General features: G+C 50.3%; 4 protein-coding genes across 4 annotated transcripts; 3 read left to right on the top strand and 1 right to left on the bottom strand.

Annotated features, from left to right (window-relative positions):
• Window positions 1–1,235: 1,235 nt before the first annotated feature.
• BKA55DRAFT_534735 (uncharacterized protein) lies at window positions 1,236–5,456 on the top strand (the record flags this gene model as incomplete). The annotated part of the gene is made up of 9 exons (XM_046189621.1): window positions 1,236–1,368; window positions 2,348–2,381; window positions 2,438–2,743; window positions 2,796–2,928; window positions 2,991–3,081; window positions 3,131–3,318; window positions 3,371–3,611; window positions 3,658–3,725; window positions 3,795–5,456. 9 exons carry the CDS (start codon window positions 1,236–1,238, stop codon window positions 5,454–5,456), a joined length of 2,856 nt encoding a protein of 951 aa, XP_046053505.1.
• Window positions 5,457–6,483: 1,027 nt separating this feature from the next.
• Window positions 6,484–9,116, top strand: BKA55DRAFT_556983 (uncharacterized protein). Its single transcript, XM_046191751.1, has 5 exons — window positions 6,484–6,683; window positions 6,737–6,816; window positions 6,938–6,970; window positions 7,532–7,876; window positions 7,925–9,116. Exons 1-5 carry the CDS (start codon window positions 6,622–6,624, stop codon window positions 8,971–8,973), a joined length of 1,569 nt encoding a protein of 522 aa, XP_046053504.1. The 5' UTR covers window positions 6,484–6,621; the 3' UTR covers window positions 8,974–9,116.
• Window positions 9,117–9,447: 331 nt separating this feature from the next.
• On the bottom strand, window positions 9,448–10,888 carry BKA55DRAFT_556981 (uncharacterized protein). The gene is made up of 2 exons (XM_046191750.1): window positions 10,502–10,888; window positions 9,448–10,398 (listed from the first exon to the last, which is right to left on the bottom strand). The coding sequence occupies exons 1-2, from the start codon at window positions 10,731–10,733 to the stop codon at window positions 9,707–9,709; spliced, it is 924 nt and encodes a 307-aa protein (XP_046053503.1). The 5' UTR covers window positions 10,734–10,888; the 3' UTR covers window positions 9,448–9,706.
• A 332-nt stretch (window positions 10,889–11,220) lies between these two features.
• BKA55DRAFT_534732 (complex I intermediate-associated protein 30-domain-containing protein) lies at window positions 11,221–12,059 on the top strand (the record flags this gene model as incomplete). The annotated part of the gene is made up of 2 exons (XM_046189620.1): window positions 11,221–11,299; window positions 11,347–12,059. 2 exons carry the CDS (start codon window positions 11,221–11,223, stop codon window positions 12,057–12,059), a joined length of 792 nt encoding a protein of 263 aa, XP_046053502.1.
• Between the last annotated feature and the right edge of the window lie 112 nt (window positions 12,060–12,171).

The raw sequence follows: 12,171 nt of genomic DNA, 5'->3' as shown, positions 1-12,171 counted from the left end.
GAGCTAAAGTCCATCTCACCGTCTTCATCATCTTGCGTTCTGGCGCTCGTTATTGCCCCTTGACTTGTTGCCGCTCGCTTGGACCTCCGCATCTTCTCACGAGGAGATCACGAGCTTCACCTTCTCAACTCAACACACAACAAACAACAGGCTTCAGATCACGATGATTAACGAATTGAAGGTTATTGCATCATAACCATCGTTTCATCGCGTTCTGGCACCTGCTGTTGCCCCTTTACCTGTTGCCGCTCGTTTGGTCCCCCGTGTCTTCTCGCGAGAAGATCATGAGCCTCACCTCCTCAACTCAACACAACACACAAAACAAAACAGACTTCAGATCACGATAAATACTGACTTGAAGGGTATATAGTGATACCATCGCTCCCATCTCTCAAGTCAAGCAAGAACGCAGAAAAGCGCGCCAACAAGGTAAGTGAATCGCTACCCCCTTTCATCAAAACATCAAAACCACCACCTCCTTCTTTTCCTACACTTCCTGAACTTCTCTCTTCTTCCTTACAACATCCCTCTCTCGACTTAAAGCTCACATCATCGTGTTACTCCTTACCAGACCTCATTTTTCCGGCGAGGTAAACGAATCACTAGCCCCCCTCTCATCAAAACATCAAAGACAAAACATCATCTTCCTTCTGCTTCCCCTCCCTACACTTCTTCCTTCCAACATCCCTCTCTCCACTTGAAGCTAACATCATTGTGTTACTACTTACCAGATCTCCGTTCGCCGACAAGGTATATGAATCACTGTTCCCCCCCTCATCAAAACAACTGAACCACCACCTCCTTCTCCCATCCCTACACCTCTTCCTTCTTCCTTCCAACATCCCCTTCTCAACTTGAATCTTAAATTACTGTGTTGCTACTTGTCAGACCTCAATTCGTCAACGAGGTTCATGAATCACTGTCCCCGCATCAAGCCATCAAAACTACACCCTTCTTCTCCTCTGCCTACACTTCTTTCTTCTTCCTCCCAACATTCCCATCTCAACTTGAAGCTCGACTCATCGTCTTTCTACTTACTAGACCTCAATTCGCGAAGGGGGTTCATGAATCACTGTTCCCCCACCCCCACTCATCAAGACATCAAAGCCACATCCTCCTTCTCCTCTCCCCACACTTCCTTCTTCTTCCTTCCAACATTCCTCTCTCAACCTGAAGCTAACATCATCGTGTTGCTACTTATCAGACGTCACTTCGCCCTCGGTGCCGCCATCATCATGTCGACACCTGAGTACCGAACACCGCATGCAGCCGCTTCTACGAACCGCACGCTTCGAAACGCTTTCTCTGCCCTGAACATGCACTACTCGGGCGACGAGGAGGACTCGGAGAGTGATGGCTCTCCCAGATGTAAGTATATCCTTCTTGTTCTTCTGATTCTTCTCCCTGCTCTACCTTGACCGCGAGCACAAGCGCCGGGTTGTTTGATTTCTAGCGAAGACACACTGGCTTCTTGAGTCTCGTTTTCTCATTATTTATTATCTTCTATTCCTGCTTTTCCTTCGTCCATCAGTTCTTTCTTCAGCGCGAAGTCGGGCTCCTTTTGTTTTGATCTCTGGCGTCAACCTGTCAAGAGACGCTCATCTCGCGCAGTCTATCTCTTTAGGAATCCCCTCATCTCTTTTGTACCCTCTTGAAGAGAAAATATAAGCGCTTCTTCTTCTTCTTCTCTTGGTTCTCCTCCTCTTCTTGTTTCCTCTCCCTGTTCATATTCAGCGCGCCAGACTTCGCGCTGTGGTTTGATCTCTAGCAAAGACGCTCGTTTCGCGCAGGCCTACTTCTTTGCAAATCCTCTCATCTCTTTTGTATGATCTTCAAGAGGAAATACCAGTGCTTCTCCTCCTTCCTCTCTCTCTTCTGTTTGTTTCGCCTTCGACACGAAGTCGGGGTCTTTGTGGTTTGATTTGTGGCGAAGACACTCGTTTCTGGAATCTGCAGCTCTATCGCTTTGGGAATCCCCCCATCTCTTTTTGATTGTCTTGGAAAGCAAACATCAGCTCTTCTACTCCTCTTTCTCTTGTTTCTTTTCCTTGTTCTCCTTCAGCACGAAGCCGGGTTTGCTGTGGCTTGATCTCTGTAGAAGACACTGGTTTCTCGCGGCCAACGTCTTTGAAATTTGTTCATGTCTTTCAAGTTGCTTTGATGAGAAAAGATCTGCGCGCTTTCTTGGAGTGTCGATGGCTACTCTCGTAGTGTCGCGGCAGCTTCTGGGGTAGCCCCTTTTCGTGTCTTTTGGCGAGCAAGCAGCTCAGGGGCTTCTCCCGAACAAGCTTTCTTTTTGATTCTTTTTGCCATTTCCGGAACAAACAGATATGCTAACAAAGCTCAGCCTCTCCTAGCCGACCGCTCTCTAACTCCAAAAGGTAATCACTGGTTTGAGAACGAGTTCAAGTTGAACTTTGCTGACAGAAGTCAACAGCATGCCATCTCTTGTCCAGAAGGACGATGTCGCTCAGCCTGGATACAGCTCTTATCCCTACAACAACACTAATCAAGCAAGAGAAGGCAACGCCGACTACTCAGGGGCCGTAGAGCCTACCGCTCAGATTGTGGCAAACCAGATGCTCATTCCTGAGGAAGCCCTCGCCGGCGGGTTCATGTCCATGAACGAAGTTGTCCAAACCGTCGCCGCTCTACCAGCTAACGTGGATGCCATTGCCAACATCCCCCGAGAGTTCGACGCTCAGGCTGTTTACCCTGGAGATGCCTGTCTCTTTGTGGCCAAGTGAGTAACTTGTCTGCTTGTCGTGTAACTCGTGTACTGACCTTGAGTTCAGCCTACCTCAACACGTCGATGATCTCACCTTGAGGGCTTCTCTTACCAAGCATTTTGGCAAGTTCGGCACAGTCTTCGTCAAGGTCAAGCGTGACCGCACCAGACACATGCCTATGGCCTTTGTTCAATACACTGTGAGTCGACCATGATAGCCCATCAGTCCTCTATGACGCATGGTGAACTAACTTGTTATTAGCAAATCAAGCACGCCGATGTTGCGGTGCGTCAGGCCCGTGGAGATATGATCCATGGCCGTCCTATCCGAGTTGAGAAGTGCGGCGGAAACCGTGCGTCCTCCTGGCAAAATTTTCTGTCCAGATGCTAACTTTCTCATAGTCGCCTATATCATCTTCCGCAAAGACACTCGCCCCGTTCGCGTGGAGGAGGCTCATTCTATTTTTTCCCGCCATGGACCAATTAAGAAGATCGATGTTCTTGACTACGATGCTCAGACCAAGCTCGCCGTTCCTCCTAGTCTTCTTGTTCTGTTCTCTAGATTTGACCCCAAACGCGATGTCATTCGGGTAAGTTCGATCTTAGACAACTTCATTCATCGTAGAGCTAATATAGTTCAAGGACATCGGTACTACTACGCCCTTCGTCATCATGGCTTTCGATCCCAAGATGGTTCAGAAGCGTTCTGACCGCCCAGCCGACGATCAGACCTTCATGGAGATGTACGAAAAGGACTGTCGCTCAGTCTTCTTCGGCGGACTGCCTCATTACGCTGACGAGGCTATGGTCTACCGACTGGCTGGAATCTGTGGGAATGTTCGTTCTGTTGATCTACGAATTTCCCCTGACCAGGACGGTGGTCGTAAGTAACTCCAGTCCTTGAGCTTGGTCTCAACTAACTGTCCCAGTCCCTCACCCTTGGGCTTTCGTCGAGTACGACGAGTTTGATATCCCTGACAGAGCCATAGAAGAATTCGTAAGTTCTTCCTTTGTCTTCCGTTGGGCTCTGAGTGCGTACCGAATGTCTGCTAACACCTGTTCCAAGAACGGCAAAGAAGTTGAAGGCTGCTTCCTTCGGGTCGAACGAAAGAGAACCAAGCCCACCCCTGAATCTCGTGTCACTGGTTCCCAAGTCATTGGCACTCGTCTGCCCGACTCTGGTTCTCGCTTTCCCAATTCTGGCTCCTCTCGTATGTCTAGCTCTGGTTCTTCTCGCATGCCTGGTCACGTGGATGATGCTCGCATGTATCCCTCACCTCTCCGCCCTATCAAGCGTCCTCATCGTCGCTTTGGCTCTCGCGTCGCCTCCACGGCCGCTGCCCCAAGCACCCATCGTCGCATGTTGTCGACTACCGGTCTGTCTCAAGAAGAACTAGAATTTCTTAAGACTCACCGACCCGAAGACGTACTCGAGCTAGCGAAGGTGCAGCCACGACCGCTGCCAGTTCCAAAGCTGGCGGTCCCAAACACTAGATTAGACGAGGTCACTCCCGTCCAATCCCCTGATAAGTACCCTCCCACCGCTGAGTCTGGAAACATGGTTCGTTTCGCGCCCTCTCCAAGCACCCTGCCATCCCACGCTGGATCATCCCCTATTCCCCTTCAGATACCTGCACCTCCCGCGGAGTTCAGTCCACCGAACCTTCGGGCTTTCAAAGACCGCCTTGCTGCCGGACACTCGCGGGTTACGGCCTTTTCGCCTGCTGCAGAACTTGCCGCGGTCCGATGTGAGGTTGCTGCCGAAGACAAGGCCAACGGCAAGGGACACCGCCGTGCTGTGTCCATGTTTATCACTACGAACAACCTGCCTCCCCTTGACCTCTCGGAGAGCGACGACAGCACCTGGCGCGAGAGTGGAAGCTCGCAAGACGAGCAGGGGTCCCGGAAGAAGAAGGCCAAGAGAGGCCTTATTCGACGTCGCCATCTGTCCGAGGAGAACTTGAAGCGCAACCTCTTGTACCAGGCCAAGCTCAAGCGAACCTATGCATCTGAGGAGAACATGCGCGGCAGACCTATTTCTCGCGAAACCGTCCAACCTCGTGGCAAGAGTGGGAAGTCTCGCAAGAGCGATGCCACCGAGCGAGCTCCTGAAGGCCAGCTCGTCGTTGCTTCTCAGCAAGCCCCTGAGGGTCAGCTTATCGTTGCTGCTCAGCAGCCTATGTACCAGCCTGCTATGCCCTACACGCACATGGTCCCTCAATACCCTCCTCCGATGCCACCCATGGGCTACATGCCCATGCAGCCTCAAGCGATGGCTCCCGCTCCCGCTCCTGGTGGCTTCACATACATGGACATGCCTCATCACCCTCACCCGCAGTTCCATGAGCCTATCCAGATGTATCCGGGCCCCTCTCACCATCAGTACGCAGGCCCAGGACCATCCCAGGTTCCGTATCCCCCTCCCCCACATCCCGCCCTCATGTATCAGGGGCAACCTCAGGTGCCCTTCCATGAACACCACCAACGCGAGTATCACGAGCCCATGCATGTGTCCCAAGATGCTCGCAACCACCCATACCAAAGCCATGGTAGACCTCAGTACCAAGGTCGCCGCCATGCTTCGTACGCGCATCCTCAGCAGATGCATTACCAGGGGAATTACAGCAGTATGCCCCACTCTAACTTCGCTCCCCATGGACCAGCAGAGTCCTACCACCAGAGCCGCCAGCGACTGGAAGCAGAGCGTTACCGTCGCTACAACTCTTAGACGTCCAGACGCCCTGCCACAACCTCTATATCCAGGTATACAGCAGATGGCATCTAAGTGTTCAACAACTCTTGGACCATCAGACCTGGCCCTTCAGCTCGACTTTTTTGGCGCCTTTATTCGGCATTTCCCATCTTTTCTTTCGATTTTCCAGCCTGTAAGTGCTATGCACAGCTATATATCCATGCGAGCCTAGGAGCCTAGGCTCAGTTGCCATTTCTAAAGCTCGACCTGATCGCTCTTTGACGACTTTTTTTTGTTTCTCAAAAAGTTTCCTTCGCAACCGGCCACCTGTTTTTTAATTCCCCGCCAGGCACATCACCGCACCAGCATGCTAGGCATGCATTTCCCCGAGCCACAGCACAAAGACAGACGACAAGATTTACAAGAGACATCACATCACACCAATCATATCGGCTTGGATGCCCTTAGACAGAACAGATCTTCGACACAACAGGGTTGGATGAGACTGGATTGCTTTCGGAACCACGGTCAGATACGAGAGACGAGGTGTCTCTGTGGTTTTCTCGTCTATGTACGGATTTGCTTACTTGACGATTTCTTTTCTTTTCGTTCCTGTTCTTCATTTATACTGTCAACCTCCCAGAAAAGCACAAAAAAAGAGAACAAGGGAGCAATCCCACTAATAGGACTTTGTCCCACCAAAACTCTTGTCCCTGTTTCTTGAATGCACGCAATTGTGAATGAATGAATGAATGAGTGATGATGTGACGATATGACTGAGACTTACAAAAAGGGCCGAAAGTTGCCACATCCAATGATATGATATGATATGATGTCCCTCAGGGAAATTCAGCGTCGGCCGATCATCCATCGTGGGCCATGATCATGCGGTTTACAGTGGCCCATGGATACTACAGTGACCCCCACTCTCCGTAGTAAAAGCGACAAGCATTTGATGGTCCAGATTTCCTCTATGCAGTCAATTTGGCGATAGAACGTTACTAGATCGGGTGTAGAAGGAGGTTCTATTCCTACGCTAGCTAATCATACCAGACCAGGAGCGACTTTTTAATTGACTTGAGTTGCAATTTTTCTCGCACTCTTCTTCCTCTTCACTTACATCGTCAATTGACAATTTCCATTGAGAAACGACTTGGACGCATCTCATTAACGAAGAATCGTCGCCTTGATTTAACTCACAATGGGTTTTCCCTCGTACACGGCGTCCAATGCCGTCATCTATGTCACTTACGCCCTTTTCCTGTTCGTATCCGATATCGCTTATATTTTCGTATTGAAGCTGACTTTCGGAACAGACTGATGGGAACTGGCATTGCTTGGAAGATGAGAAATCAGTCAAAGGCCGATTTCCTTTCAGGAAATGGAACTCAGACGGGTTAGAAATTCCCAGTTACAAGATGCTTGTGAGAGGTGACAAGGCAACTTTGCCCCTCCACTCACAAACATCTCAGTTTTCAGCTCCCACTACAAAGAACACAAACTAACCACAATAACAGCCTTCCCTCTGGCCCTCAACTTCATCGCCTCCGGTGAGTAGAGCCACAAGAGCTCTTGCTACAGCACTCCGGAGCGGTGGCAAACTGCAACATGTCAGCAAAAACGAAGAACATGGCTGTGAGACCTCACACAGAGACTCCAACCTGACACTTCTCGGTCGAGTATATACCAGTCAGAAAATGAACGAGCAGGTTCGTACATTGAAAGAAGATCTTCCTTCTCTTCCCCCTCCCCTCCTGAGTTGCTCTCAGACTCTGTTGCTACTAACCCCATCCAGCTCAGTTGAGGTCACTCTCAACTGAGCTCGGCTACTCGAACTACCTGCTCCAGAGAGGCAATCTCGGGAGGCTGGGGGGAGAGGATGCGGCTCACTACGGGCGCTGAGTTGACGTATCGTCTGGATCCAACCTCGGAGCGTGTTTGCGATTGCAGACATGTCCCTTCTGGGGAGATCCTGGCGTGCGACGACGAAGCTGAGATTGTACCGTAAATACTCGATCAAGTTAATGCTTGCGTGGGAAAAGTGTTGCCGCTCCAATCTATCCCCTGCCCCCCCCCCTTTTCAACGTTGGAATGACAACTGACTCTTGTAGCTCTCGGATCCGGTATTCTCTTCTCGTATCCCGAGTTGGCCACCATTTCTGGTGTCCAGGGCATGATCGTCTACGCTCTTGCGTCGTCGCTGCCTATGCTCATCTTTGGATACCTCGGCCCTATCATTCGACGACGATGCCCTGAGGGTTTCGTCCTCACCGAGTGGACTCGCCAGCGATACGGTGTTATCACTATGCTGTATCTGAGCTTCATGTCTCTTGTGACCTTGTTCTTGTACATGGTTGGTGAGCTGTCGGCTATTGGGCAGGTTGTTAACGCCATGACTGGCCTCAAGCCTCTTCCGGTTATGATTGTCCAGTGCGCTGTCACTACTATCTATACCTGTGAGTTTCCCTGTGTTGCGGTTACATGGCTTGTCTAACTGTCTACAGCCCTTGGTGGATTCAGAATCTCGTTCATCACCGATGTTGCCCAAGGTACCATGGTCATCGGTCTCGTCATCATAGCCGCCATCACCATTGGCGCTAAGACCGAGATTCAGCGACCTCTCATCGAGGAGTCTGGTCTCACCAAGTCCAACCTCCTCGGCTGGCAGCTCCTGTACATTCTACCTGTTGCTGTCTTGACCAACGACTTCTTCCTCTCCTCCTTCTGGCTTCGAACTTTCGCCTCCAAGACTGACAAGGATCTCCGAATCGGTACCACCATCGCCACGATCGTCATTCTGTGTATCCTCACTCTCGTTGGTTCCACTGGTCTCATCGCCGTTTGGTCTGGAGCTCTGTCTCTTGAGGATGCTGCTGGTTCTGGTTCAGTCGCCTTCTTTGTGCTCCTCGAGACCCTTCCCAGCTGGGTTGTTGGCATTGTTCTCGTCATGGTCGTCACCATGAGCACAGCTGCCTTTGACAGTCTTCAGTCTGCTATGGTCTCTTCCGGCTCCAACGATCTCTTCCGCAACAAGCTCAACATCTGGTACATCCGTGCCTTTGTCGTCCTCATCATCATCCCCGTCATCGTCATCGCTCTCAAGGCCCCCTCCGTTCTTCAGATCTGGCTCATCACCGATCTCATCTCCGCTGCTACAATTCCTGTCCTGGTCATCGGTCTCGTCGATAAATTTTACTGGTGGCGTGGCTTTGAGGTTGTTGTCGGTGGTCTTGGAGGTATCCTGACCGTCTTCATCTTTGGATGCATCTACTACGGTAACGCTCAGGAGGCCGGTGAGCTTCTCCTTGTGCAGAAGGGTCTCTACGGCAATGACTGGAGTGCCTTTGGCGCTTTCGTCGCTGCCCCTGTTGGAAGTCTTCTCTGGGGCTGTGGTGCTCTCGTCCTCCGTCTCTCTTACCAGTACATGTCTGCTAAGATCCGTGGACATCGCTTTGATGCTTTGGATCGTCCCGTGGACCTTCGTCCTTCAAGCACGGAGGAGGACATTCCCACTGAGAACCTCGTTTCTTCGACCCCTGGCAAGTTCTTTTAAAGGGGACACTAAACAGATGCCTTTGGATTCTGTTCTATCATAAAAGTTTGGCAATCAATTGGGGGTTTGATGCAATATCGGTTTCGTGGTTGGAAGGTTTAGCAAAAAGTAATCGATAGGTCAATCAAGAATATTTATACCAGTATTTTAGCATAAGCCTAATCTTTCAGCTCAGGAGTTCCCATGCCACAACTTTTTTACCGACCTGCAGCACTAGCTTAGAACTCGCATAGCATGAGAATTACTATGTCTGCCAGATTAATCATTTATTTTGTCCTGATAAGAACGGAGCCAGGACATGCCATAAACTGCCTAGCGATAGCACTCAGTTTATATAACAAGACGCCAGGGATACCACAGTGACAATCTAGTAAATGGCATCCCCAATAATTCATGATCCAGCAGAAACACCACTGTACAATATCCAATACCAAATCAATTGATCTCTTCTCATTCGCTTCTCAAGAATACTATCTTCAATGTCACCTTCTACGCGTTGAATCCTCAAACATGCTCTCAAATGCACCATCACACATATCAGCAACTGATCGCTTGAACTGAATTGGAGAAGTACTTGATAGCTGTCCGTTCGCCGGTCTCAATGCTAAGGTATTCTAAAATAATAGTACAAAACATGCTCATCGTACAATACACACTCTCATTTTACATGTCTCCTCCTCCTCCGCTCACTAACATCATGAGCATTACAGCGTATTTATACAATTGCACCTTTTTATTTCAGAGGTCCTTCCCATCCAGCTCGCTTGGCCTGTTCCCTGGTGATCCAATCCTGCTCCTCCTGGAACGCTTCTAGTGTTGTTGGAGAAATGGTTCCCCATATGCGCCATGGTCCAGCCTGGAATGTCTTCTCGTTGATCTGTCGTGAGACTACCACGTATTCCATCTTGTCCTGCACCTTTGTGCTTCCGGGGATGAGCTCGCCGGTGGCCTTCTTGTATTTTGCTACCTTTTGTGTTGAGGCAATCGCAACAACAGCCTGTTCTGTGCTGTGCTCCTTGTCGTGAGGATTCACGTTGTGGACCTGATGTGCCATCACGCGAGGGTATGCCCATGTCGAATTGAGCTTGACAAGCTCAAATGTAACACGCTCAGCGGGGTTTCGACGATCGATAGCGGCGATGAGCTTCTTTCCGAACTGGCCCAGACATAGCTCGTTGACAGCAGCCTTGTCACCGGCAGCAAAGGCCCCGAGCATCTCCATGTACATGTTCTTCGCTGTGGGTGCAATCTTGCCGCGGGCGATCTTCCATTTGGGCCGTGTTGTCCAGTCAGGCATAGACTTGAGCTTCATCTGGAGGAGGGAGAAGTATTCGAATCCAAATTGTCGAAGCCGGTACCATGAGTAGTTGAACAGGTTGGAGGCGCCAGAGGGGTATCGTGAGAAGGGGAGAGAGACAAATGTGCCTTTGCGCTGTTAGTCTTCTCTCCTGGTTTAAATTACTTGTCTACAGCCTCAATTGGCGCTTCGAGAAGTCTGGGGTCCTATAATAACTTCATCATAACTCACCAGGAAATAAAGGACCGCCCCCACCCTTAAAGTACTCATCGTTGGCCTTCTTCTGAATCGCCGACATCGACTGAGTATCCGTCTTCTTCGTATCCTTATAAGCCGCCTTCTGCATCTCTCGAAGAATCTTTCCCTTTGAGGGCATCGACATGTGTCGACATTGCACCCTCGCCGCTCCGAGAACGCTTTGGCGCAGAGCGGCCGGGCGTAGCGCCATTGCCGAGGAAGACATTGGCGAACCTTTTATTGTACGAATTTGCTGAACCGAGAGAATCGAGACGTGGGAAAGGTTTATAGGGACACCCGGTGGTTACCCGCGGCGCAGGGTCATTATCGAGCTCGAGCTGGCTTCGGCAAACTACGTCTTCTGCCGTTGAAGAATTTCTTGGGTTCTGGGCTGATGACGGATCAAATATGCCCCGCCGACCGATGCAGCGTTGGGTGGTGAAAATGTGGGGGATCTCCAGCTTGAATTGAACCAATTGGCACATACTAGACAGGTGCAAATTATCAATATCCCCAGTTGCAGAACCGCAACTTTACAACGACATCATAGCTCAACAGCCTGATACTCGACCAAAGGGTCAATTTTAGCCCTTGCACCGTTATTCTGGTTATATCTCATGTTATTAGGCTCTCGGTGAGCCAATTGGGCTCTAGAAAACAGCTTGCGACAGCTTCAAACTCGATATCATACCTAAACACCAAAATTGCCCATCATGAGGGCCACACAAACACTCCTCTCAAGAGGCTTCTTCGGCCGGAGTATGGATGAGCTCAAGCGGCGCACGCAAATAGGTAATTTGTACTTAAACTCTAGAATGTATGGAAGCTAACTGTCGCAGCTGTGAGCTTCGAGGCCATCAAAGGCGCTACACAGCCCAAGCCTCTTTACGATTTCAACACCCCCGGTAGCGTCCGCGACTGCATTGTCATGACTGATAAGACCATCGGTGGCTTCTCAGAGAGTAATTTTGACTTCCACAAGTCCGACGATACCAACAACGACCCAAAGATACCCTCCGCCTATGCCCGTTTTCATGGCAACATCTCTACTCGCCTCCCCTCCGACCGCCCCAACATCCAGCGAACTGGCTTTTCCGGCTTCCGATCTCCAGATCAAAGACCTACCGCGTTCGGCCGTTCCATGTGGGATATTGATCCATACATCTACCTCGCCCTCCGTGTCAAGTCGGATGGCCGCAGTTACTTCGTCAACTTACAAACCGAGAGTGTCGAGCCATCAGATCTACATCAACATCGATTATTCCCTAAGCGGCCAGGCCAATGGGAAACAGTGCTAATAAAATGGAACGACTTTGTCAGGACGAATCATGGCTTTGTGGTGGAACCTCAGACTGAGATGCTTCGACAGAAGGTCTTGACCGTGGGTATTGGACTAACAGATCGTGTTGACGGTCCGTTTGAGCTGTGTATCGAGAGAGCGTGGGCCACCAACGATCCCAGTGAAGTGGAAGTCACAGAAGAACCCGAGGCTAAGACTCTTACGGAGGGCGGCCAGCTGAGGAACAAGAAGGGAGAAAAAGTACGGTGGTAGACAACAAGCATTGCTGGTGTTATATGGGGAATATGGCATCATTGCGTGTGTATTCATAAAGCTTCATGATCTTGGATAAGAATCCCCTTTAGGGCTGGCTGACATAGTACCC

This window comes from Fusarium redolens, assembly GCF_020744475.1.
Source record: "Fusarium redolens strain MPI-CAGE-AT-0023 chromosome Unknown BKA55scaffold_3, whole genome shotgun sequence".
NCBI lineage: Eukaryota > Fungi > Ascomycota > Sordariomycetes > Hypocreales > Nectriaceae > Fusarium > Fusarium redolens.
This window is presented reverse-complemented; position numbering and strand designations above follow the sequence as displayed.